Source organism: Haliaeetus albicilla, chromosome 8 (assembly GCF_947461875.1).
Source record: "Haliaeetus albicilla chromosome 8, bHalAlb1.1, whole genome shotgun sequence".
NCBI lineage: Eukaryota > Metazoa > Chordata > Aves > Accipitriformes > Accipitridae > Haliaeetus > Haliaeetus albicilla.
Genome location: NC_091490.1, coordinates 40,991,573 through 41,018,452, shown reverse-complemented (window position 1 = coordinate 41,018,452; position 26,880 = coordinate 40,991,573). Strand labels below are relative to the sequence as shown.

The window sequence follows — 26,880 nt, the reverse complement described above, 5'->3', positions numbered from 1 at the left end:
CCCACCCCTCACCCCCCCACACCCCTGCTTCAGGGCAGGCCTGGAGGTGGTGGCTCTGGCGGGTTAGTCCAGTCCCCTGTCCCTGCTGGGCTGGCTCCCAGCCCACCGGTGACCTTGGGCAGAGCTTCGTGTCCCCTTCCCAGTATGGGGGCGGGGGGAGATTGGGAGAGGGGGGGTGGCAGGGGCCAGTGGGGGGATCCTGAGGGACACTGGGGGGGGGGGCAGGAGGAGGGGTGACATTCAGGGGGGCTGGGGTGACTCAGGGTGCTGTGGGGGGTGCACAGAGGTGCCGTGGGGGTGGGCGGGGTGTGACACAGGTGGGTTTCGGGGTCGTGGGGAGGTGCGCTGTGGGGTGTCACAGGGAGGGGGGGCAGGGGCGCGGGGAGGTACCTTATGGGGTGACACGGGTGGGGCCGGGGAGGTGCCCCGTGGGGTGACACGGGGGGGGTGGCGCGGGGAGGTGCCCCGTGGGGTGACACGGGGGGGGGGGGGCTGTGACACAGAGGGACCCGGGCCGGTGACACGCGGGGGGGGGGGGGGCGGGGGGGCGAGGCGATGACCCGGGAGTGGGGGACGCGAAGAGCGACCCACGCAGCGTGGGGGCTCTTAAAGGGGCCCCGCGCCCCCCCCTCCGCCCCCCCCACTCCCCTCGGGGACCCTTGCGTTGCGGGGGGGGGGGGGTGGGTGGGTGTGCGCCCCCCCCCCCTCCCCACGGCTGCGAGGCTGCGCCCCGAGGCGACGGGTGCGGGGGGGGGGCGGCGAGCGGGCGGGGGGGGGTGGGGGGGCGGCGCGCGGCCCCTTTAAGAGCGGGGCGGCCCCGGCCGGAGCAGGAAGGAGCCGCATACGGGCCTCGGCGAGCAGCTCCCGCGGGGCGGCCAGAGCCTGCTCCGCCCGCCCGCACGGCTCGGCCCGGCCCGGCCCGGCTCGGCTCGGCACGGCGCGGCCCGCTCCGCTCGCTCGGACCGCTCGGCCCCCGCCCGGTACGGGGACGGGGGGGGGGGAGAGGTAGGGGGGGCGCATGGGAAGGGGGGGGGGGAATGGAGGCCTGACCCCCCCCCCCCCGCCGGGGGCAGCACTGGGGTTGGGGTGGGGGGGGGTGTGTGGAGAAGGGAGGGTCGAGGGGGGGTTCTGGGGGGGGGGGGGGGCCCGGCCGGGGCGGTTGCCCCCCCCTCCTCACAGCGTCCTCCGCCCCCCCCCCCCCCCCCCGCATGCATACGTTGTACTTGGCCGGGCCGTGCTGGGGGGGTCGCGGAGGGGGGGAAGGGCCCTGCGGGGAGGGGGGGGAGTGTGTGTGTGGAGGGGGTGCGCACCGCGCGGGGGCTCTTGGGAGTTGTAGTCCGGCGTCCGCGTCGCCCCGCAGGTGCGAAGGAGGGTTCGGACTCCGTTTCCCGGTTTGCCTTGCGTGCTCGGCGAGTGGGAGGCGTGTTGATGGGCAGCGGGCGGGGCCAATCGGGGCGCGCCCTCCGCCCCGCGCGCCCGCCCGCCCGCCCGCCCGGCCCAATGGCGGGCGGCGCGCGGGGTGCGGGGTGGCCGAGGACAGGCGCGGCGGGGCCTTGCGCTGCCTCCCCGGGCGGGCCTGCGCCCCCCCCCCCCTCCCCCCCGGCCCCGGATCCGGCTCCAGCCCCGGCCCCGGCCCCGGCCCACACCCCCCCCGGCCGCGTCCCCGTCCCCTCCCGGCCCTGCCCGAGGGAACCCGGGCGGCGGCCGCGGGGCCGGGACCTCGCCTGGGCGCCCCCCGCCCCCCTCCCCCGCCCGGCCTCCATTGGCGGCGGCCCGCCCGGGGGAAGGGGTGGGGTCGTGGCGCCCGGCCAAGGCTCCCTGTGGGCCCCGCCGCCAGCGGGCCGCGGGGGGGGGGGCGGCCCGGCCCGGCCCGGCCCGGCCCGGCGAGGGGAGAGGAGAAGAGAAGGAGGAGGAGGAGGAGGACGAGGGGGGGGCCGGGCTGCTGGGTGGGGTCCCCCGGGGCGAGCGTCCTGCCAGCCCGGCCGCGGCTGGGCCGACCCGTGCGGGGGCGCCGGGCCGGGCCGCTCCCTTCCCCCCCTTCTTCCCTTCCCTCCCCCTTCCCCTTCGCCGCCGGGGTTCCCCCGTCCCCGAGCACCCCAAGGTCGTCACCGCGGGGAACCGGCCTGGGGAGAGGCCGGCCCGGCCTGCCGGCTCTCCCTTGGCTTCGTTCTGGGACGGGGGTGTTTGTTTGTTTTGTGTGGGGGTTTTTTTTTGGTTTTTTTTTTTTTTTTGCCCACCCCTTCCTTATCTCCCCCCGGCCGGCTCCGCACCCACCCCCGTGTGCTGAGCGGGGAGAGGGCGGTCGGGCAGCCGGCGGCGGTTCGCAGTGATAATCCCCCCCCCACCCCTCCTCCTCCTCCTCCTCGGTGGCTGGGGCCCTGAAAGCCGTCGGCTGGGCCCTGCGTAGAGAGGGCTGCCCTGGAAGAGGATAAGCCTCTCTCCCCCGCCGCTGGACCTGCGCAGCAGCAAAGGCCGACGAGTTGGCTGCAGAGGTTGACATGGGGGGCAGCATCCCTCGCTCGTAGCGAAGGGGAGGCCTCTCCGCTTGGCCAGGGTTGTGACGCTTCCTTGTCTTCGCTGTCCCCCATCTCGAGGTTCTTGAGTTTGGGGCGGTGGGTCGGGAATCGAGCTCGCCCTTCGGGTACCCAAAGCTCCCGTGCTGAGCACCCCGAGACAGAGCCGAAGGTTACTGCCAGCTTCCCCAGGAGCGCTGCGTTTGTGAGCCTGATGGCAGGAGACAAAGTCACGGGCAGATTGCTTCGGTGACCGTGGTCTGAAAGCGGAGGCAAGCTGGTTGCTGACTGAGGAAAGGGCTTCGTTGCTTGCGTTGGGTCGATAGTGCGGGAAAAGCCCTCGGACCTGCACATCGACTGGGACTCCTGGCACCTGGGGCTTCCTCTTGCCAGAACTTTTAAATCCCGGTGTTCCCATGTTGAAAGCAACAGTTCCTGTCATGCACCCACAACCGATGTGACTGCTTGTGCCTTGTCTGGCTCTCCCATGTGCTCAGTTCCTGGAGACCCTCTTACTTGCAGGGCAGCAGGAGGCTGGGCAGCAAAGTTTCTCTCGGCTCAAGGACTCTTGGTAAGAGTTTGGTGCTGGTCCGAGTTCAAGATTAGCCGTGTTCCCTGTGCTGTTAATTGTCTTGGCTATCGAAACCCTAACTTATTATATAAGTACGTTATAGACACGGGTAGAGAAGGTCTCTGCCTGGAAGAATTTACAGCCTAATGAGGGTTGAAGTTGTGTGCAGTGGAGCTAAAAGGTCATCCCGTCATTTTAAAAAGTGTTGGTTGTTTTTTTGGTTTGGTTTTTTTTTTTTTAAGGAAATGTTTTATTTCTGAATGTTTCTGCTGGTCCTGGTTGGAAATTGCAGTATGTGGGCACTTCTGGAGGCCAATCAGGAAGAGACGGGCTGGCTTAATTCTGATGGTGTGCTGGAGATGTTGTATTTAAACAACTTTTAAAAGGGGAAGGAAAAAAAAAAGAGAGACAGAGAGAAACTGAGCAGTTTATTAGAGAGGAGCCATTCTTGTTTAATATTCATTCTGGCCCCTGTTTAGGCTTGTTCTGGTGAAAGAGGGAGTGAAGAGGCGCAACCCAAACATGGGTGAGATGGTGGGATTTTTCCACCAAGCCTTAATTGCGTTAGTAACTCAGGGGAGGGTTTTGCAAGGCATGAGCTCTTAATAAATTTGGTGGTGAATGAAAGTAGTTCTTCATTTTCTGCTGATCTGCAACTCTTTATTTTTTGCTCTTTATTTTTTGCTCATATATGCATCTTGTCGCTTTGTGGTAGCGGGTCCGATGATGATCTTTAGCTGTATTGTGGGCTTAATAAGAAGCTCTGCTTTGTAGAGGTGCTGGGCCAGCCGCAGCTGGGTGGAATTAATTTTGGCATGGTGAATGCGGTGGGTTCGCTTTGTGTTTTGTGACTTTTAAAGCAGAATTGAAAATTACAGTTGTTTTCCCGGCGTGAGAATCTGGATGTCGGCATGGGACGCAAATCAGGGAAGAAATTTATGCTTATATCGAGGTGCTGCGATAGTTTGGTTGCACTGCCTGTCTTACTCAAGACCTCATTTGGCAGATAAAGTGCTACCTGAGTGCTGGGTTTTAACTCTGTAGAATCGAGTCCCCTGCAGGTGTCCAACCTAAAAACTGGGGGCGGGGGGGAGGCTGTGAAATTCCTGGTCTGCACTTGAGACGGAGCCTAAATGCTTGAGAACTGTGGCTTAATCTTGATTAAAACTGACACTTCAGGATTTTTTTCCCAGTCTCAGGATGCTGCATTTATTGAAAGAGAAGACTTCTGTGGCAAACAATTAAAATCCTACTGGTTATCTTGCATAGTCAAAGCAATAAATAGTTGCTCTTAACTATGCTCTCAACCAGCCTTAACCTCAAATTTGAAGAGACTGGTTTCAATCTGTAATTAAAAGCCTTTTGACGAGCAAAACTCGGGGAAAGGGAGAAAGACAGTGAGTCTCTAGGATGAAGAGAAGCATTTGCACCCAATCTCATGACCCTTTGATCCAAACTGGCACATGTTTGTGTTCCTGATCGGTGTTAGCCATGTGTCTGTCCCGATACCTGTGCCTGGAGCATCCCGCTGGTCCTAGAGGAGCTCTGGTAGGACGTCAGAGCGGGAGTAAACGAGGTCAGACAGGCGTCGGGATCCTCCATGAGTATCCAGGGACAATTGTTTCTCACCCAGCTCCCTGGCCGTATCGTCTTCCCTCTGCGCATAGTTTCAGTTTCCCTGCCTCCCCGGTGTCATTGCTGGCTCCTGTAGCAGAGTCCGGACATGACTTCCACAGTGCAAACGGTGCAAAAGTCGTTCTGTGCCTCGAATCGCGGTGGGGCTCCTTCCCCACCCCCGGACACCCAGCCGTCTGAGGGACTTGTAAATCTTCCTGCAGGATCTCGGGCAGCAGCTCCAGGCTGCAGGTGGAAGGAAACTATAGGGATCAGCGTCCTCTCTTAATGTGACAAGGTGCGAGAAACTGGAAACTGGTGCGAGCTGCCCCGTGGCTGCAGGTGGGAGCCAAGGCCACGTCGGTGAGATGAGCCGCAGATCCCCTGGCAATCAGCGGCTTTCCGACGCCGTTGCTTCGCCGACCCCTTAAAAAATGCGTACAGCCGGACTGTCAGGAGCACAGTCTCCCTGACGACAGCCTTGCTGTCTCAAATACTTTTTGCCGATCTCCTCGAAGCTGTGCATGGATCCGTGTGCCCTTCCGGGGTGCCAGGGCTCGGGCAGAAACACACGGCGCAGGCGCTTGCTGGGTGATTTCTTTGCCTGTGAAGGGTTACCACCTTCGGGACCCTTTTCCTCCCGCTTTCCACCCCTGTGGTTCCGTAATGCCTATCTGAAACTGTGTGAGATCCTCTCCCTGCTGCGGGAAGGACTGCTGCCCTGCTTTTTTTTAAGAGCAGGGGATGCTCCCAAGTGTCCCAGCGCTGTGTTTTAACTCCCTCTTGCCTGCTCTTAAACTGCAGTTGTGTGCCCTGTTTCCTTCCTGGTTCGTGCACCTACTTATTTCCCACCGGCAAACTGGAAACCAGTAAGTAGATTTTTTCTTTTTTTTTCTTTTTTTTTTTTTTTTTTTTTTTTTTTGTTTGCTTGAGTGCCTACCCGACACGGAGCTGGGCAAGTATTGAAGGTAGGCTTGTAGCTACAGGTTGCTGCTCTCTAGTTACTCGGAGCCTCTTGCCCCAACAGGCAGAGTACATGCGGTACCGGTTCAGCGTTCCCTCCCTTCATCCCCGTGCTGCCCAGTCGTGCGCCGAGGAGGGAAGGAAAAGAGCTTCATGGCAGGACAGCATTGCCGGGGATGAAGCGCGTGGCATGCTTGCTCTCAGGATTCGCTTTTGCACGTCGCGTGGAGTCAAGAACGGCGAGACGAGCTGTCTGTTTATCCACAAACTAGGAATTACATAAGGGACTGCCCTGCCTGGTATGCTCTGCTTTGTCAGTAAACTCCAATCTTTTTTTTTTTTTTTTTTTTTTTTCCCCTTTTTTCCCCCCTTCCTGGTGTGGAAAAGGCAACCCGTCTTCGAGGTGCCATTTGAAGCAATTAGGTTAATGCTATACCTCCAACATCGAACGAGGAAGGCAGTAGGAGCAGGGCAGGAAACGTCAGGCTTCTCAGAGGGGGAGTACGCGGAGGCTGAGAGGGGGAACCTGTGACATGGCTGCGGGATGGGAGAGGGACGGGTTGATTTTTGGGGCTCGAGGGGGAGCTGGGCTGGAGAACCGGGCGTGCAGGGAGCAGGTCAGGAAACAGGCGAGCGCTGGGGGGGGTGCTGCAGGAATGGGGGGATTTGGGATTTGAGCCATTCTTATGGTTCTCTCAGTTTAGGAGAAGGAGAGAAGCTGCGACAGGGGAAGGGGAATGTGGTGCAAGGGGGGCAGATGCTGTCAACCTTTCTTGGGGGAAAATGCTGATGGTGACTTGGGGGGATTTTGGCCAGAGTGGGGAGTGCTGGCTCTGGACTCTTGCTGGTCTGTGGTTGTGCCTGGTCTCTGAAGGGGAGGAGGGTATAAAAATATGACCCGCAGAAGCTCTAGTTTTCATCCAGTCTTGAGCAGCTGGGACATGCCGGTGGTCCCGCAGCCCCCGCTCAGCCCTCATGCTTTGCCGAGCAGTGGGTTAACACTGGCGGTGGCTTCACTTCTTCGTGATGAGTCTTCAGTCGCTCCCTTTGGTGAAGGGGCCAAATGTTGCCTTTCTGAAATGCTGGCAGCTTATTTCTGCGTGGATCTCGGTGCCTCCAGGCTTATGAGGCTTTCGAGCTGAAAAAGAAACCTTCCTCTTCCATACACACTGTGCTCCTAGGCAAGGGCTGCTCCTTTAGCCAGGATTGAAACACAGAGTTTGATGTTGTGTGGGGGTTTTTTTTTTCCCCTTTGCGTGTAACTTCTCCTAAATACTTTAGAAAGCCTCAGAACTAGGGGCTGAATAGCAAGGGCTTGGTGTTCTGCAGGATCTCCTGAAAACCCCGCTGTGGTTTTGCAGGGAGCTGCTCTGTTGCTGTACGGCAACAGCGGAGCTATGTGGGAGAAAACCCGTCGGAGGGCTGCGGCAACAGGCGTGTGGGCACACTTGGGCTTGGCTTTTGAAGAGTTTGTTTCAGCAGCAAAACAAGCAGCTTCCATTAACGCAAGGGTGGCCGGCCTTCCTGTCCCCGTAAACCATGCTTGGACATTTTCAGCAGGCTCAGTGCTGTGTGCGTAGGCTGCAGCGGCTTAGCTGAGGAGAAGAGGGAGGCCTGGGAACAACTCGCGCGCAGCCTTGCTGGAGTGAAGGTGGGTTTGCAGTAGGGTCTGAGGGTCGCTGGGCAGCTCTCAGCCTCCTCGTTGGATGGCGGTGGCTCATTTCTTCTCAGTGCAGAGAAATTTGTGCTGCCCAGAGGCAGTCCCAGCATGAAGACCTCTTGTGATGGAACTTGGGACCATCATGTTGAGAAACGCTGAGGCAGAGCAATGGTGCTGGTGATGGGCGGCTTCTGGCACAAAAGTAAACCCATGCATGCACCGAAGTTCAAGGGACATGCGCTGGCTTTGGGTCTGTGACTACACGAGCTTGAACCAAGGCACATTCCTCCTGGATTAAATATGGTCTCTGATGACGAAGGAGAAAATTGTCAAGGAGGTCTGGGTGGAGTAACCAGTTCAAGCTAACCTTGCAACATAAGAGAAGTTTTAGTACGTCCTGGTTGTTGCTGTCAGCGGGGAAGAGGGCCGTGTGTTGATCCGGCACAGGACGGTTTTGGAGGGGTGGCAGGATGGGGAGGCTCTGCGTCACGGCTGCCTCTTTCAGATGTGCCGTAACAGGTCTGGTGGAGGTTGGGCCACGGTGCTTCATGTGACGTGGCAGGCGGGAGCAGACCACTGCCGTCTATTGGGGTCTAAGTTGACTTCTGGTTTTTGCCAGTAGTCGATGCTGCAGCGGAAACCGAACTTCCCTGTGCGCTGTGCAAGGCTGTGCTGTGCCCTGGAAGGAAATCCCTTCCCAGTTACAGACATCGGTAGGGATCCGCAGCGTTGCAGAGCGTGACATTTGGTCATCCCTTGTCTGTTTTCTTAATTGCGGAAGTTAGCTACCAGCGTCTTTAGAGATGGAGCCACGCTGTGTCTCCTCTGGGCGGTGAATGCCATTAGGTTTACGTGAAAGCCATAGACCTTGTCCTGGGAGATGCAGAGTGCTTCTCCCCCCCCCCCCCGCCAAGCACTAGGGACATGTCGGGAATGGGCCCTGTGCACTGCTGCAGGTGACTTTCCCTTTGCTGGTTTTGGTTTCGTTCTCCTAGTCAGCAGTAGTAATGCTCTCTGTGTTGTGGTTGTGCTTAGAGGTCAGAGTTTGAATCAAAATGCGGAGCCTGAATGGGGGAGGCAAGGAGGGAAACAGGGATGGGATTGCTGAAGGGTCGGTTGGTTGGTCAGACCCTGGATTTGGTGTTAAAGCTGGTAGTTGTGAGCCCTTTCCTCAGCGACACTTGTCTTTCCGCTGTCCATGCAACTAGAAAAAAGCCACATCTGGCATGTCCTTTCTCTTCTGGACCAACATGTAAAAAAGCACTTAAATTCAAGCAGTTTTGGAAAATGAAGAGCAACAAGCACTTTTCTTCCTGGTATGCTCCGTAGCAGTGTCCCTAATGATTTCCTTTAGTGTGATGAGGAATCCCAGACCTCTAGCATCTCGTTAACAGCACCAGAGACCAGCTCCACCCGGGTAGTCATTATCTCCCTGCTCTGTTGTGGTCACACCATCTCTTCTGCTGCTTGCTTTGCAACCCAGTGCTGCCAGAGGACTTCAGGAGCCTGGTTCCAGTTGCTCTTGCTCTGGTTCTGGCTTGGCACGAGCGGTCACTGTTACACCACCAAAGTGTCGGTGAAGTTCTCCTTCACTTCTTCCCACTGCTGACATAGTGGTAAGGGCAGGGAGGGGGGCAGTTTTGAACACTGAGAAGATTATAAATGGGTTGAGGTGTAAAATTTAAATGGGTTTCTTGGGGATACCTTCAATCAGCTGCCACGGTTCGCCCGAGGTAGCAGAGAGATTGCTGAGTTACCCCCAAAACCTGTCTGTCCAGGAGCTGCTAGGCAATGTGTCACCTTGATGAGAGGCTTGGTGGTCATCCCTTCATAGCCCGGTTCAATACCTGAGCTGAAACACTGCTGTGACGTGGGCTTGGGACTTCTTCATCCAAATTCTTCAATGCAGCTCTTCCAGCCTAATTTAGATTCTCTGCCAAATATATCAGACCTACGCAGGCTCCTCTGAATGAGCACAGGATGCAGCCGTTCCTGAGCGAGGAAATGGCTGCTGGTGTCTGGGGGGAGGGCTGTCCTTGCTCCACCGGCTCTGCAGATCTGCCCCTTTTGGCCAGCCCAAGGAGAGGAAAGCACCATGGCAAAGGCAACTCTTGGCACCGCCCCTACCTCTGAGGTGCTCTGCTATGGAAGGGGATTGTTATTATTATTTTTTTTTTAATATGAAGGAAAATCAAGGTTCTTTATTACTTGTGGTCGTTAAAGTTCCCATGATGCTCATTGAGGGTCCGAGGGGCGTTCAATTCCAGCGCTCCGTCCAAACTTCAATGGGAGCAATTACCAGATATTCTTCCTACCAGAGTTCCCTTGGCAGCCGTAGCAGGATGTGGGATTCTCCTTTCCTGTCTGAACTTCTGTGCTGCTAAAGCGTTGTGCATCCTGCCCCAGATACTGTTGTTTCTGTGGCGTATTAGGTGTTTCTTCCCTGTTGATATATGGCTCGTAAAGTGCTTTGGCTCTTCTAAGATGGGGGATGTGGCGTTGATCCGTGCTGAAGGATCGGCGTTGATGTATCTGCAGGCTTTTGGGTGGCTTTCCTTTCACCTTGGGCAGCTGCTTGGTATGAAACAGTCCTAGAACAAGGGTTGACTCTGTGCTGGAGCTTCCTATGCTGCCCAGGCATATATTTCTAGACAGTAGGGAGAGGCAAACCTCCCTGGCAGGTCAGACCTGGCAGCGGCAAGGAAAACCCCAGCTGTTTTGCTTACCTGATAGTGGTGCGAGTTCATCGAGTTGGACTGAAATGAGGGGTGGTTGCTGTAACTGAGGAGCTTGGGCTACCTTCTCGGATATTGTCATAGCACCTCGGTTGTTTTTCCACTTCACGTTAAATTTGAGACATTGAAGCAGGATGCTTGGAAAGCTCTGATCTTTGGAAGGATCAGAACAAAACAACCACCCTGCTTTGAGGAACCAGTGGAGTGGTAGTTTGGTCTGGTTGTGTGATCAGGAGCCCAGTGCCTGTTTGGGAGCCAACTGAATCCTCATGATGTGGTCAGTCTTGTTCCTTAGATGAGCCTTCATGTGAATTCAGCGATTAGAGCTGCAGTAACAGAGACCTGTATTGAGAGCTGGGGCAGAGGCACTGGGGGATAAGATGCTTCCCAGAGTCAGTGCCTTCAGATGGGGATTTGTAGGGGGCTGGAGGGGATGCCCGTTTGCAGAAAACAGAGCCATATTGTCCACAAAGAGGCCACAGATATTTGCAGGGTGCTTGTTCTGCTCTGATCTCTTCACTTCAATGGCTGCATGATCTTGGTCATGCCATATGTGTCCTCTGGTGTTTTACCCCAGATGCGATGTCCAGTCAAGATACAAGAAAGCTTGAATTCACTTTTTGCTGTTGATGGCTCAATTACCTGCTAAACACAAAAAAATTCTTCCCATTGCGTTATCAAAATTTAGAGTTTTTAAAAAAAAAAATGTCGGCGTGCTTTTATTTTATCTTAATTTTTTCATACAGTGCAGTTTGCTCCTGTTGATGTGCAGGGTCTTCCTCTCAAGAACATGCATCTGTTTTGCAGGTCCACATAATTCGGATAGTTTGGCACTAAACTGCCGACAGCGCATTCCTTCTAGAGAGCAGTTGAATTTTAATAGCACCATAGAGTGGTTGAAATAGTGACTTCTCCCAAGCAGGCAAAACGCCCTCCTTCATTTCCTCCTGCCTACCATCTTCCCACCTTTTTGGCTTTATGCTGCTGCGTGCTAGGTGTGTTTCCCGAGGCCTCTGCATAGTTTAGGGTGGATCCTGGGCAGAGGGAGACCTGCTTGGGCTTGTCCTTGGGATGTTGCAGAGCTTGGTGTCAGCAGAGATGATGGCTCATGCTCCAAATGGCCGGAGAGCTGCGTTTTATCTCAAGGGATCCAGGCTTGCAGATGTGTCCATGCAGCTGGAAGAAGGAAGGGGGGAACTGGGATGATTGCTCCCTAAATATAAAGCGAAGAGACAAGGACTTACATTGTGTGACCTATAATTGGGGTGAGCTATTCATAGGGAAAAAATGCCCGTTTCTCCAGTTGGTGGTGAGTGAGGGCTAGGATAATGTTTGGGCCTTGGGCAGCAAACCACTGACTTTTTTTTGTTGTTTTTTGTTTTTTATAGCAACATTATTTTAATAATTCTTTTCTACCACACAGCAGCGCTGCTGCAAAGTCTGCCCTGACACTGTCATGTGCATTTCCTCTAAGAAACTGGGCTTAGCAACCTGTGATCTCCATTCCTTTGGTACCTTGAGCTTCAAGAGGCCAAATAACCACGTGCTGTAGCCCAAAACACAGTTGTTCCCAGGAAACCTTGCATTGTGGATCGTAGCAGTGCCCTAAAGCCATTTCGCCTCATGCTCGGTGGAAAAGGCGATGATAATTTTCCCTTTCTGCCCCGAGCAGGTGCGTAGTGTTGCTCAAGCTTCTCATCTGTGCTGCTGGAGTGGGTGGCAACTCTGTGGGAGAGGAGAGCCCTGCCTTTGTAAAGCGATTTGGGATCTTTTCCGGATGAAGAGCACATTGAAAACATTCGCTGTTACCCAGCTAACCAGATGTGACTTAGCTCTTACACCTGATACCTGTGTATTTCAGAGGTGTAAGCTGCTCAGGTTCCTCTGTTCACCCAGCTAAATTTTAAAGAAATGCAAAGAAGCAAAAGGGGAAAAAAAAACCAACAACAAAAAAAACCCCAAACAACCCACTGAGGTTATGTGGAAAACTAGTAATTAAGCAGTGTTTCGTCAGCACTTTTGGTTGTGATCCCATCTTAATGTGGTCGTCTCATTTGAATGTAAATGTTAAATTCCAGAACTCCTGTAGGAAAGCGATTGGGTGACATCCTGCTGGACTCAGAGGTGAGTAAAGTGCAAGCTCAGGGGTTTCGTTTAACGCTCTGTTCTGCTCTTTTGCAGTTCGTCTGGTAGGTCTGAAAGGGGCGAGTTGATAACTTGAGCTTAAGAAAATACCCTTTTAGTGTTGAGGAGCAGCATCAAACTACAGTCGGCCTCAGTGCAAAACCAGTTGGAGGTGGAACAGCTGAGATTGCCGCGAGCAGCGTCTCGGGGACGCGGAGGGCTTCCCTCGCTCGCAGCATTCAGCAGCACTTCTCGCACACAAAAAAAATTACATTTTTCCGGCCTGGAATCGGGCTGCAGTTGTGTCGGGCTGACCTGGGGAGCCGGGGATAGCCGAAGATTGGTTGCGTTGGTATTTTGGAAATGCAGAGCAGGCTCAGCACGAATGAAAGCAGAGTTAGCTGAGTAGTTAGGGACGCATGTCATGTTATGCCAGGTTTGTAAATAAGGTTTGTAAATAAATTTGAGAGCGCTGGTATTGTTGTACACTCTCTTTCAAATGGACTGTATTTTAAGTTGATGGTGCTCCCTCAGCTGCTACAAGTTGTATTTCCTAACTTCTCATACGCAGCCACTTTGGGGTGAAATGTGGCATCTTTGCAACCCTGCAGAGACACGCAGTCTGGGACAACAAGTGTGTAACGCCTTTTCGGCGGTCGGAGGGTGTAGAGAGAGAAAAGAGCTGCCTGGGAAATTTAGGTCAGTAGTTGAAGCTCCCCCTTGGTGGCCCATTCAGACCTTATTCTTGCCAAGGAGGGGACTAGCTGGCGGTCATGCCAGCGGCTTTTGTCACTTGTCACCTGGCTGTCGGGACCTTTCTAAGTGGATTTCACCCATCCTGCTGCTGTGGGGTTGCACCCTGTGCCTGCTCCTACTGCATGCAGGTGGTGGGGTTTGTTGGTTGTTTTTCTTTTTTTTTTTTTTTCCAAACCTGTAAAGGTGGAAAGCTCTGTCTCTTGTTACTAATCCCCAGGCTTTAATACTATGGCTGTTCAGCCCCCTGAAAAGGGAAAAGGGAAAAGGGTGTGATTTTTAAGGCCGTGTGAGTCTCTGGCCATGGCTCGAGCATCCGGGTGCCGAAGCCGTTCCTGGGGGGCTCAGGGCAGCCCATTTGCCCCTCGACGTTCTCGGCCGCCGCAGATGAGGGACACAAAGGGCGTGTTGTGCGAGGAGAATGAGTTGCGAAGTTGTACAACTTTCCATGCCAGCCCTCGGCAGTCTCATGACCCTGCAGCCGTTCCCACACTGTCCGGCTGATTGTCCCGGCCCCCTGGCCAGAGGGGGGGTGACCTTGCCTGCACGGCCTGACTTGCTCCCCCAGGCCCCCTCGGTCCCCAGAGCCGGGCACCGCAGCCGACAAAGCCCGGTTCTGTGGGTGACGAAGCTTGGCTGCCCAGAAGACTATTGCCTGAAGCTTCAAAATGCTTCACGCAGCTCAAATTCTCATTAGAGGGAGGGGGGAAAAAGCTTTGTAAAGCATCTAATTTAGAGGGGAAGCGGGGGGAGAAGGCTCTGATGTCGTTGGGGGGGTGGGCACAGGGGTATCAGACAGGCTTTTCTGGGGAGCGGAGTGCCATGGTGGCTCAGATCAGGGGCTTTTGGGCAACTCTGGGGCTGCCCTGGTGGGAATGGGGCAAGCGATGCTGAGGCAGCGGAGGCTTCCCCTGTTGTAGCCCAGCTTCTTGGGAAGACTGGGGGCGGGGGGGGATGTCCCTCAGATCCCCTGCGGATGCAGAGATGTGGTGACCTTGCCCAAGGTCACACCTGAAGCCAGTGCCCGAGTTTGGAGGAGTGCTGCCTTTCCTGGTCCCCATGCTGCGCTTAGCCATCAAACAGCCTTTTCCTCCCTAGCAAGGACTTTTTATTTAAAAAAAAACCCTGTGAAATAATGGCTCTGAGTTCAAATCCTGCCACTGTAGGAGCCTAGGAGGTTGCTCTGGGCGTCTTGGGAAGCTGCCTTGCTTCGGCGCTTGGTCTTGGTGGCAGGACTTGCACCAGCAACCCCGCGCATCCAGCCTGGCTCCTCTGGTTCTTCCTTCCCAGCCTGACCCCTCTCCATCACTTTGGCATGGTGAGCTTAAGGCTGGTTTATGCATTACTGTTGTTTAATATTGAGGTGTTTGCTTCAGATTGGTGTTTCATAGGCTCAGAACTTCCTCAGAACTGCCTTCTCCTATGTTTTCTTTGTACAAAACAAGAAGGTGCAGAAATTCCTTGGGTTTTTTTTTTTCCCTTCAATTAATGAAGCTTTTTAAAAATCAGAAAATAGGGAGAACTACTGAGAAATCTGCTAGCAAGCCCAAAATGGGGGTGGGTGCGTATGTCGGGAAGCGAGCGTTGTTTTGCAACCTGGTTGCTAGCTCCCCGTGCTATAACACGGTGCTGGGAGTTGCTTCCTGTGTAATTACTTCTGTTCTGGATGTGCTCCTGAGTCATCCATCCCCCCCCGCCCCCCGTTGCGTGGGGCAGGCCACTTCCCTCTGTGCCTCAGTTTCCCCATCTGTAAACTGGGGACTTTGATACTTACACTTGTGCCAAGCGGTTTTGCGAACAAAATTATTTGTGTGTGGATACGCTGCGGGTTGTGTTAGCCCCTAAGGATCCAGCGCTTGCTGGGGGTGGGTGTGGAAATACATTGATTTATAGGCAGACAGCATCTCTGTGGCAAGGAGTAGAGGGGTTTGCGGCTTGAGACAGAGAGGAGGGAAATATTATTCCCAATTTGGGGGATCAGAAGGCAGGGCCTGGGAGAATTCAGGGGCTTGTTCAGAGCAGGCAGCGTGGTGAAGCTGGGCAGGTTTTGCTCTTGCCTGCGTTTGACCCTGGTGCCCCTCTCCCAGCGATGGGGAATCCCTTCCCAACAGAGGTGAGCCAGCACCGGGCTGCTCGGTTCACTCTGGCTTTTCAGCCTTTGAAGAGAGGGTGTATTTAAAGTCAAGTGGATCTGTTTCTGCCGTGCTAGCGCATCAGGAGTGACTTATTTATCTTTTCCCAAACAAACCCTCGGCATTGGAAAGAACTGCTGCTTCTGCTGAAAAGCCTTTCTGAGATGCGAGGGGCTGGTGCCAGGTCTGCTGCCGGCGCTTCATGAGACCGGTCTCCTTTCCTCTCCGGCCACTGCAGAGGCTTATGTTCCTGGGGAAGGTGCAGCGGGTGCCTTGGGTTTAAGTGTTTAAGCTCGGCTGTTTGTAAAACGCCCTTAGCAGCAGGCTGGGGTGGTTGGTGCTCCCCTGTTCTTGCACACCGGTGCCCTTGAGCGCTGAGCTCGCTGCTGTGCCCTTTCCAAAGGATGCTCCCTGCCAGCACCCTGCTCGCATCTGTCTGAGAGCAGCTGCAGACCCCGGGAGCCCAGGGACAAGCGATGGGAACGATTTTCCCAACGATTACGTGATTGTATCAGGACTTTGGCTGGGCAGAGCAAGTCTGAATGAGCAGGGGACATTTCCAGTAGAAGTGGTGGGATTGGGAAATACTCCCAGAGGTGGACCGGGGTCCACTGGTGAGGGACAAGCCACTGTAGCCCAACGCTGGGCACGCCTGCCAGCTTGGTCCAGATGCTGTCTTGCTGTATTAACCCTGGCCCTTGCCAAGGCTTGCTAGCTCTGGCCCAGATCCGTGCTAATTCAGCTGTTCTCCCAGACTCTATCTTGAGAGCACCTGGGCTGTGTTTCTCCTCCTCCTTCCCAGAGTGAAGGTAAGCACGGGTCTGCCTTTGCCTGCTGATGGAGGCACGTCTTAGATGCTGGGCAGGACGGCAGACTCGACGGTGATGTGGAGAGGTGCAGAGGACGTGCCAGCCGATAGCCAGTGCTTGTTGCAGAGCACGCTGGCATCGGCGGACAGCTACCTGCTCTGCGTTGGGAGTTTGCCCGTGCGTTGTGATGCCTCCAAGCAGCCAAGGCCCCTGTGACTCATTGCGCTTTCCTTCTTCTCTCGTAGCCTTTTGCATCGAAGATGGCGGGTGGCGTGGACGGCCCCATAGGGATCCCGTTCCCTGATCACAGCAGCGACATCCTCAGCAGTCTGAATGAGCAGAGAAACAACGGGCTGTTGTGCGACGTGATCATCTTGGTGGAAGGCCAGGAGTTCCCCACCCACCGCTCCGTCCTGGCGGCGTGCAGCCAGTACTTCAAGAAGCTCTTCACCTCAGGGTTAGTGGTGGACCAGCAAAACGTGTATGAGATAGACTTTGTGAGTGCGGACGCCTTGTCGGCTCTGCTGGAGTTCGCTTACACCGCGACCCTTACTGTCAGCACTTCAAATGTCAATGACATCCTCAATGCCGCCACACTGCTGGAGATCCCGGCGGTAAGGGATGTTTGCACGGATCTCCTGGACAGGAAGATTCTGGCCAAAAATGACCAGATGGATACAGTAGATCAAATTGATCAAAGGAACCATCTCAGAGCAAAAGAGTACCTGGAGTTCTTCCAGAGCAACCCCGTCAATGGCCACCAAGGCAGCTTTCCGTGGACCAACCCAGAGTTGAGAGACCTTCAGAGACTGAACTTCCGAGGCCAAGAGGAGGAGGAGGAGCCGGACTGCAATGGCATAGAATTCTACTCGCAAGCCCCCCTAAACGAAAGACCAAAGCCGAATGACTGTGATCCTGACAGCAATTCAGCCATGTGGCTGGACAGGGAGGAGGAGGAGGCGGCTCCTGGCTCCTTGTTTTCACCTTCTCAGAATGGACATTACAGCGGCCGTGGCCTGCCCACACCGGGAGAAGAGGAGGGGACCCCGGGGGGGCCTCTGGACCAGCAGGAAGCCGGTGACTCCCCCAGCTTCGTTCCTGCTGGAGCGGAGACGGAGGATGATGTGAGGGAGGTGGATGGCTTGGCTGCTAGCGCCCTGCTGCAGCAAATGATGAGTTCCGTGGGGAGACAGCAGCTCGGGGAGGATGACCGAAAAGATGACGATGGGGTCATGGATTATTACTTGAAATATTTCGGCAGTTCGAACGAGGGCGACGTCTATCCGTCCTGGTCCCAGAAGGTGGAGAAGAAGATCAGGGCAAAAGCATTCCAAAAGTGCCCCATCTGCGAGAAGGTGATCCAGGGGGCTGGCAAGCTGCCGCGCCACATCCGCACCCACACCGGGGAGAAGCCCTACGAGTGCAACATCTGCAAAGTCCGATTCACCAGGTAAGGAGCGGGCGGATGCTGGAGGAGAGGGAACTGTCACACAAAACCGGCTCTTGGCTTTCCCCGGGGGCTATCGTGGGGCTGGTCTTGTGCGATTTTATCTTGCCTGCTCGGCTAATTTCCATCTTAACAGGTGAGTTGGATATGAAGGCCAGAGTTTTCCAGAGAGGTGAGCGATTTGGGTGTCTGACTCTTGAGATATCTCAAGGGGCCTGTCTTGATAGCCAGTGCCACACCGTCCCAGTGTCCTGAATTGCTGAGCTCTGCTGGAAACCTGGCCAGACCCAGGCTTCTGCAGAGGCCAAATAACATGGTTGATGAAACGGAGCTGCAGCCCTTGGTGTTCCCATAGTGGCTGAGGAGCCCAGGGTTGAGGCGAGAGTCGGAGAGTTGTTTAGAAATGGCTCCGTGGGGTGACTGAAGTGCCGGCGGCTGGTCATCGGGTTGGGAAGAGGCTGACACACACACACCCCCCGCCATCGCTCGTGTCCTCTCACAGCAAACCACGGTGGGCTGAGCGATGGCCGCCCCGAACAACGCACAAACCCCGGTGCCTTGATTCAGCTCCCCGGGGGCGTTCGCCTCAGCACTGTTTCTAATCAGGGTTCCTCTGCTCCTTCCCTCCGCCACGGGAACGCTGAAGAAAGGGGATATTGTTTGGATTCCTCCGGTTCACTCGAGTCCACGCGTCGCAGCACCGCCTCCTCTCTCTGGTCTCTGCGGCTCTGATGGCTGAGCCGGGGAGGGGGTCTCAGCCCGGTCTCCCCCTGGCCCTGCTGAGGGACCGCGTGGGCTGCCTGGCAGAGGAGCCAGATTGCCTGCCCTGCCTGCTCTCTGCCTGCCGAAATATTCCCAGCTTCGCGAGCGCCGACTGCTTCGCTGCCAGGGCTTGGCCCTTCCTGAGAGCGTCTCCCCTTGGAGGAGGGGGTCCACGGATCCGCTCCCCGCCATGGGCAACCCCTGGACGTGGCAGGTGGCTCCAGCATGAAGCCGATGGAGCTGGGACGTGGGCAGGAGGCCGTGTCCTGCCCCACGGCGCTGCCGGCCCCCTCCCCATGGCCGTGGCCGCACCCAGCCCCACGTTGGATAGCTGAGGAATGCAGATAATGGCGGGGGCAGCATGCCAGCCCTCTGCCGCTCCCCCAGCACCCGGCCCTGCGCGGCTGGGCCCTGCCACGCGGCACCTCCTTCCTTGTGCTGGATCTGCCCCGCGTGTGCCGGGGACCTCTGGGTGCCATGCGGAATCTGGCTGCCGCACCGGAGCGGTGCAAAGTCCTCCCATGGCCAGGAGCCGGAGGATGCGGAAACGCCGCGGGGTCCCTGGCAGACGTCGGCGCTGGGGGGGGGTGGTGGCGAGGGGGAGAGATGAGGGGAGGAGTGGGGCTTTTTGAGGGGAAAAGGAGGTCTGGGGGGCAGTGCCACCTCATCGCTTTTCGATCTCGCCCTCCTCCTCTGGGTTTTGGATGGGGACCTGCTCCCTGCGGGCTCCCGGGAGGGCCTGGCACTGTAGAGAATGGGGTGGAAACTCTGTCTCCCAGCCCCTATAAACAAGGCCCTTTCACAATATACCAGGGCTGTGCTATTTTCCAGCCAAAATACATCCCCCTGCTTCTTCCCGCAGCCAGCATTCGGGCACGGAGAAGCCCGGATGAGGACAGGGAGCCACGCTCAGCCTCGCCGTGCCCTGTGGCGTGTCTCGCCCCACAGTAGCTGCTGAGCTGGCCTCAGGCGCTCACACCAGTCGTGGAAAATCTTCCGTGAGGCTGCTGCTCAAAATCGCAGCTGGTTTCCAGCTCCCTCTGCTCATGGCCGGCTCTCTGGGGGTGCGCCAGCCTTTCCCCCCGCCCCCAGCACAGCCTGCCGTGGGGTATGGCAGGGAGTAATAAACTCAAGCTGCCGGCCAAGGTCTCCTCTGCTCTGGGTTGTTTTCGGCAGCGGTGTCCATGAGTTGCTTTTTGCTGCTTTCTCCCCCAGCACCTGGGCTGTGCTCGAAGCCTTATCTCAGAGGCTCCCAATGTAAAAATGGGTGCAAATGTGACCTTATTTGCCCCCTGATGTTATTATTCTTCTGCATTCCTTCACTGTGCTCTCCTTCCTCATCCTCATCACGTCGGGTGACAGTGCATTGCTTGAAAACAAAGCCCTCTGCCATTAAAAAAGCCATGTATCACAGTAGGCTGGGGGAGGCTGGACACAGGGAGGCTGCTTGGAGAGCAGCAGTCCCTGCTCTTGAAGGAATTTTGGGGGTAAAAGCAGGAGGATGAGCCGGGACTGTTTTGCACAGGGTGTTTCCCTGCCACCCCCTTACCGGGTGGGGACCGGAGCCTGTTGGTTTACGCTGATTTTTGCTCACTTGTGCTTCCTGGTTCCTCTGCGTTCGCAGGGGGAGGAGCGGCGGTGGCCCTCTAATAATCTTCTGAAAGAAAGGCAGAGTGATTTTGTAAAAATCAGAAATATTTATAAAATTTACTAAATTATAAAAATTTATTTTTAAAAAAAAGCTGTTTTGCTGTGCTGCCGCGTACCACGTTCTTCTAAACAAGGCCCACCTTCCCAGCCCCTTTGGGAGCTGCGTTGAAACAGGAGGTGGACGCGTCCTTGGTGTTTTGATCCTTCCTTTAAGGTTTAGGACTTCTTGAAGCGTGGTGCTGCCAAAATTCCCCCCGGCCATGGGTGAAGCAGGGGTGGCTGTGCTGCAATGGGGTGTGCGGGGCGAGAGCCTGCCTTTTCCATACAGGAGAGCAGAGAGGGATGGGTCCGGGTCCGGATCCGCTTGGCAAGAGGCGAGCAGTTCCCTTGCCCTCCGTCCGGGCAGGGATGGTGCCCCCTCGCTGCCTGCTCTGCCCCGCCACGCGCTTCGTGCCTCATTTTTTTTTTTTTCCTCCAGGAAGACGTGAGACGCTGTGGCTCACGTGGACTTGTTGGCCCCCGGCCTGGCTGCTGCAACTGCCCTCCCCGGGCTCCGGCAAGCAGCGCCTGCGGCTGCGCGGGCCCTGCCAGAAGCCGGCCAGCCCTATACTGGGCGATGCTTGGCCCCAGACTGGGCGATGCTTGGCCCCAGACTGGGCGATGCTTGGCCCCAGACTGGGCGATGCTTAGCCCCAGACTGGGTGATGCTTGGCCCCAGACTGGGTGATGCTCGGCCCCGTACCCAGCGATGCTCAGCCCAGTACTGGGGGATGCTTGACCCTGACCTGAAGCTTGGCCCGGTACTGGGTGATGTTCAACCCTGTACTGGGCGGTGCTTGCCCTTGTACTGGGCAATGCTCAGCCCTGTACCAAAGCTCAGCCCAGTATGGGGTGATGCTCAACCTTGTACTGGGCGAAGCTCAGCCCTGTACCAAAGCTCGGCCCAGTACTGGGCGGTGCTTGCCCTTGTACTGGGCGATGCTCAGCCCTGTACCAAAGCTCAGCCCAGTACGGGGTGATGCTCAACCTTGTACTGGGCAAAGCTCAGCCCAGTACTGGGCGAAGCTCAGCCCTGTACCAAAGCTCAGCCCAGTACTGGGTGATGCTCAGCCCTGTACCAAAGCTCAGCCCAGTACTGGGTGATGCTCGCCCTTGTACTGGGGGATGCTCAGCCCTGTACCAAAGCTCAGCCCAGTACTGGGTGATGCTCAACCTTGTACTGGGGGATGCTCAGCCCTGTACCAAAGCTCAGCCCAGTACTGGATGATGCTCAACCTTGTACTGGGCCATGCTCAGCCCTGTACCAAAGCTCGGCCCAGTACTGGGTGATGCTCAACCTCATACCAGGCGATGCTCGGCCCCGTAGCGATGCTCGGCCCCATGCCGGGCGCAAGGACGAAGGCAGACCCCCAGGCTGACCTGCGCCCCCCCTCCCTGTCCTTTCTCTCCCACGCAGGCAGGACAAGCTGAAGGTTCACATGAGGAAACACACCGGGGAGAAGCCGTACTTGTGCCAGCAATGCGGCGCCGCTTTCGCTCACAACTACGACTTGAAGAACCACATGCGCGTCCACACCGGCCTGCGGCCCTACCAGTGCGACAGCTGCTTCAAGACTTTCGTCCGCTCCGACCACTTGCACAGGCACCTTAAAAAAGATGGATGCAACGGTATTCCATCCAGGAGGGGCCGTAAACCCCGGGTGAGAGATGCCGGGGGTCTGCCTACCACCCCTACGGGGAACCCCGAAGATGGAAGTTTTCAAGCCGGTGGGGAGAGTCAAGAATCAGAGGACACCCTGCAGAGGAACGGCCAGGAGCAGCAGCACTTTGAGGATAATTCAAATAATGAAGCATCAGGATTGAATGTAGCAGGAGGGTCGTCTGAGGGTAACACGCAAGGACTCTCCTAAACCAAAAAAACAAAGTGTCACAAAATCTAGTTAGTACTTTTCCTCCGATTTTTCTCTTTAAAGATGTTTCTCTCCCTTTTTTTAAAAAAAAAACAGAAAAAAATATATATATATATTATGTTTCCAATCTTCCCATCGTAAGCAGGGCTCCCCCGAGGATCCCTCAGTAGCCAAGGACCTTTTCTTGGAAAGGCAGATGCTAGGAAGCACAGGGTGGGGATGGAAAGTGGCTCTGTCACATGGAAAAGAGCTTCCATGTAAATCCAAAGCTTTATTTTGTGTCCAAACACACGTTAAAAAAAAAAAAAAAACAAACCTATTTCAGAGAGAGATCTATTTAAGAAAAAAAAAAGCAAAAATAGAAAAAAAAAAGTGGTAGGAGTGGAAGGGCTCTTTCAGGGCGGGCGGTACATGGTGCCTCGGAGGGCCGGGGGGAGCGGGGCCAGCCTTCCCCCCTCCGCTTTTTGGGAAGTTAAAGCTCCAGTGGCGCAAGATGTTCGGTCGTTGCTGCGTCCCGAGGTGGAGATGGCTCCTTCCAGGGAGATCGGGGTTGTTTTTTTGGGGTAAGGGGGTGTGGGTCCTTCCCACAAGCCCCGGCGTGAAGCCGAATTTGCCAGAGAGGGGAGCCGACGGCAGTGGCTCGGTGTAGAAAATTGCCGAAAATTGCCTAAAATTGCCTAATCGTGTGAGTGGACAACCAAGATTTTGCAGGGTTGCTGTCGGCAGCGGGTGTCGGACACCCCGGATTGGGGACACCCCGGGTTGGGGACACCGGGGACTGGGGACACCGGCTCCACCGGAGCCAACGGGTAACGCCGGGCGAGGGTGCATCCGTCCCCGCGTCCGTCCCCGCGTCCGTCCCCATCCCGGGGTGTCTGGCTCATCCCGGGAAGGGGCTGAGACGGAGCCGGCACAGCACGGATCCCACCGACCCCTTCCCAGCACCCGCTGCTCTGGCAGAATTTGGGGCTGGGGGGGGAACCCTCCCCCCTAGGCTATTTTAGGCACTGGGTCAGCGCAGCAGTGTTCCCATATGCCCCGAAAGCGCCTAAAAATGGCAAATTCCTTTTAAAAAAGGTTATTTGAGGTCTCCGTTAAAGGGGCAGGAGGCCTTTGGGCGGGGGGGGCGGCACGAACTGCAGCGGCCCCAGCTCCCCCCAGCCCCCATTCCCAAAAAAAAAATATATATATATATATGTACATATATATATATATATGCGCTATATGGCTCTAGAGGCGGGTATATAACCCTCGGGGTTAGCAGAGGATGATAAGAAAAGGCACCTTTCAGCTGGTCACCTGTTTTCTAAATGCACATTTTTAAATGAAAAAGAGATTTTAAGCCCTTTATTTTGAAAGCACTTTTTAGATTCTCTTCCTTTTTTTTTTTTGTCTCTTTTTTTTTTTTTTTTTTTCCTTTTGGTGTTTTGTTTTTACTTTCAAAGCAAGAGCAGGTTTGGCCGAATGTATTTTGGAGAGGGAGTGAGAGGGGAGTGTGTGCTGGGGGGGAGGGCTGAGTGGTGGGGGTGGGGGAGAGATGGATGTTTATTTAATGCAGAAAAAGCAATAAAAAATAAAAAAAAAAACCATGATAAAAAATAAAAAAAAAAAACAAACAAAGAAGTCTTAGCACTTTGCGATGGAACGGGTACTTTGAGATCACTTTATCTTAATTTAAAAAGCAAAAGCAAAACATGTTTACAAGTCAAAACCAACTTCTACGGAGAAAAAAATATTATTAAAAAAAAAATCCTAAATTTATTTTTGTAAGAAAAATGTGTATATATATATATATATATATTTAAAAAAAAAATCATAGGCAGAATCCAAGTTCTATTTCATGGAGTAATAAAAGCCGCAAGGTGTCCGATGGGAGGAACGATGCTAATTAGGTTCTGTGACATGCCCTGACACCAGACCCTCCGAAGTCGTTGCACTTCGTGAATAAAAAACAAAAAAAACAAAAAAAACAAAAAAAACCGAAAACCACGGAAGCTTGAATTTTAGGCAGGAATCATGGGGGGTTTGTTTTGTTTTTGTGTATTGTTCATTTCTCCCCTCACCCTTTTTTTTTTTTTTTTCTTTTTTTAAATTTTATTTCTTCAATGTTTTCTAGCCAGTGCTAGTCCAGACGTCTCACCCATCTCCCCTCCAACCACACTGCGGAATGGGGGGGCCGTGATGCTCCCCATGGGCTTTGCATCCCTCCCGGTCCCCCACCCCAGCCCTGGGCAGGTAAATTCGGATCCGGGCATCGACTCCTCCAGGAAAGGTACCGGAGGGACCCGGATCCGGGCCGGCAGCGGGGGCTCTGGGGTATGGGGGGCTGCAGCAGATTATCCCCCCTCCCCGGCCGATGCCCCAGCCGGGCTGAACCTCTGCTTAGCACTGGCTAATTCTGGCATATGCAAAAAAAACCAAAAAAAAAAAAAAAAAAATCAAGCGTGGATTTGTAAATAGACACTTACTTGAGGTTCTTTATTGTAATCGGAGTTGTGGTATCTCTTTTCTAGTTTGTGTTAATTTTTATTCCCGGTTTTTCCACCCCCCCCCCCCCCCCCGCCTCAGCTCCTCGCTGCTGCTGCTCTTCCCTCGCTCCCCACTCCCAGCCCCGAAAGAGCCTTGGAAAGTTTGGGGGGGCTTTGGGTGAAGGGCCCCCGGCGCTTGGGGAATAAACCCTGCGGCTTCCTCTGCCCCGGCCAGCCCTTGGACAGCAGGGGAAAAAAAAATAAAGATTGGGGGTGTGGGAGGGGAAAGAGGGGAGGGGAAAAAAAAAAAGAAGGGGGAAGAAAAAAGAGGGGAAAAAAAGAAATGGGGGAAAGAAAAAAGGGGAAAAAAAATGGGGGGGAGAAAAAAGAGGGAAAATAAAAAGAAAAAAGAGAGAAAAAAGAGGAAAAAAAAGGAAAAAGAGAAAACGGCACAAAAAATAAGAGGAGAGAGAGAACTAGTCTCAGGATTCCCCGCGGCGAGAGCGTCCCCACGCCTGCGACGTCCCCGCGTCCCCGTCCCCACCGGCCTCTCCGGGCCCCCCCAGACCGACCCCGGCCCTTGCTGGCAACACTTTAGCACAAATTTAAGTTTGCACTAAAAACAACAACAAAAAACCCAAAAGCAAAAAAACCCACCAACCCCCCCAAACCCAGCGGGTTTGTCCCCATCCCGCAGCCATCGCCTGCCTTAACCCCCAGCCCTGCAGCAGTGACGAGGTTCCCCCCCCCGCCGTGCACTGAGAGGGTTTGGGTTTTTTTATTTCCTTGTCGTTCTTGTCATTATTTTTATTTTTTTTTTTTTCTCTTTAATTCAGGTTGTGATAAAGTGTTGCCAAAGATACTGCTGAGTTACGCCGGGTCGGGAAAAGAAAAAAATAAAATAAAATAAAATTCCATAATAATAATCACTGGACAGAACCCAAAGGGGAAGGTCAAACAAAAAAAAAAGGACAAATTAAGTTTTTTTGGTACAAAAGAGGAAAAAACAACTGCCCCCGCCCCCCCTGCAGTGGGGGGAGCTGGTGTGGGGCTCAGTCTGGCGTTGGGGGGGGGGCTCAGCCCTGGGGGTCCCAGCCCAGGACACCAGGCTGGGCTGGGGTGTTCCCCCCCAAAAAAAGCCACTGGTGACCGTGGGGGGGGGGACATTCCCTCCTAGTTTGGGGTCTCAGGGGTGGCAAAGGGGCGGGGGCTGCAGGGGCTTCACTCCCTCCTGTGGCTGGGGGGGGCTTGGAGGGGGGGGCATCTCCTTCCTTCCCCCCACGCTGCTTGTAAAGATGCTGCATCCAGCCCCCCCCAGGGGCCTGTGCCCCACAGCCCCCCCCAGCAATGGGGCTGGAGGGGCCGGGGGGGGTCCTGTGCCCCCCCCCCCAGCCTGGGCAGTGAGGGGGGGGCTCGTTCTTCTGCAGGAAAAGGGCTTATTTCCCCCCCCCCCCAATTTCTCCTTCAGCACCCACTGGTTAGTGCCCCCCCAGCCCTTCTGCCCCCCCCCTTTGGGGTGAGGGTCCCACCAGGCCCCCCCTTCACTCCCCCCGAGGCTTGATTCGACTATTTAAAAAGAAAATAAGAAAAAAAATTATATATATAGCTATATATCGTATCTATTTATATTTTCGATTTATTATGAAAAGTTTTATTTAAATAAAGAGGAACACTTTTTAAAAAGAGCAAATCACCACGGCGTCACAGGACGGAGCTTTCTTAGGGGAGGGAGCCGGGGCGGGGGGGCCATGCCGAGTAGCAAAATGCTGCGTTTAAAGTTGTGTTTTCTATAAATTATATATATATATATATATATACACACACACACCGAGAGCTTAAACTTCTCCTGGGGCAGGGGGGGTCACGCGTGAGGCCGAGCTCTGCCCGGGAACCCAGCGAGGATGCTCGAGATGGGGCCACTTCTTTTTTTTTTTTTATTTCTCTCTTTTTGTTTTTTTTTTTTGTTTGTTTGTTTTTTTTCCTGCGTCTTTATATATAATCTATTAAAGAGATTCTCTATCTAAAGCACTCGCAAGGTTTCAGCGGTTTTTATGTGTAAACTACTTTTGTGGTATATCTGGGTAAAGGAGCGAGGCGAGGAGGGGAAAAAAAAAAAAAAAAAGCACAGAAAAGACATTCCATAGATTGTAACTTTGATAGTTCTTTATAAAGTGTGGGAGACAAGGAAAGAAAAAAAAAAAAAAGAAAAAAAAAAGAAAATAATAAAAATTGCACTTTGGGGGGGGGCTTTAAAAAAAAAAAAAGAAAATAAACTATATATTAAAAATACACACGCAGCCGTTTGGTCTTCTTGGGAGGCGGAAAAGCTTATCGAGGGCGACAGCCCTGGGGGGGGGTCCTCTATTTTGGGGCTGGGTTAGGATGGGTTTTTTCCTTGGGTTTGGTTGGGGTTTTTTTTCTTTTTTTGGTGGTTTGGTGGTGAGGCGGGAAGTCCCCGGGCTGGGGGGGCTGTGCTGGAAGGGGGGGCCCTACGGCAGCATGGAGCAGGGCAAGTAGGGGTTAACCCTGATTTGGGGGGTCCAGGGGGGTTGTTGTTGTTGGGGGGTGGGTGTCAGTCCCAGCCTGTCGCGGTGCCTCAGTTTCCCCAAATGGAGGACACCCCCCCTGCAAAATAATGCCAAAGGGGGGGTTCCCACCACCCCAACAGGGAACCTGGTGCCCCTGCCCAGTCTGCCCAGTCTGCCCAGTCCTCCCACGACCGGATCGTGCCCCACTGGGGCAGCTCGGCCCTGTTAAGCCGCTTGCGGG

General features: G+C 54.9%; 1 protein-coding gene across 3 annotated transcripts; it reads left to right on the top strand.

The window, feature by feature from the left end:
- The first annotated feature begins 820 nt into the window (after positions 1–820).
- On the top strand, positions 821–23,443 carry ZBTB7A (zinc finger and BTB domain containing 7A). 3 transcript variants are annotated; one of them, XM_069790211.1, is made up of 3 exons: positions 821–980; positions 16,120–17,324; positions 21,190–23,443. In XM_069790211.1, the coding sequence occupies exons 2-3, from the start codon at positions 16,135–16,137 to the stop codon at positions 21,641–21,643; spliced, it is 1,644 nt and encodes a 547-aa protein (XP_069646312.1). In that variant the 5' UTR covers positions 821–980; positions 16,120–16,134; the 3' UTR covers positions 21,644–23,443. The 3 variants fall into 3 exon arrangements, with proteins under 3 accessions (XP_069646312.1, XP_069646310.1, XP_069646311.1); XM_069790209.1 differs by lacking the exon at positions 821–980 and adding an exon at positions 2,289–3,084; XM_069790210.1 differs by lacking the exon at positions 821–980 and adding an exon at positions 5,641–5,960.
- Positions 23,444–26,880: the final 3,437 nt, after the last annotated feature.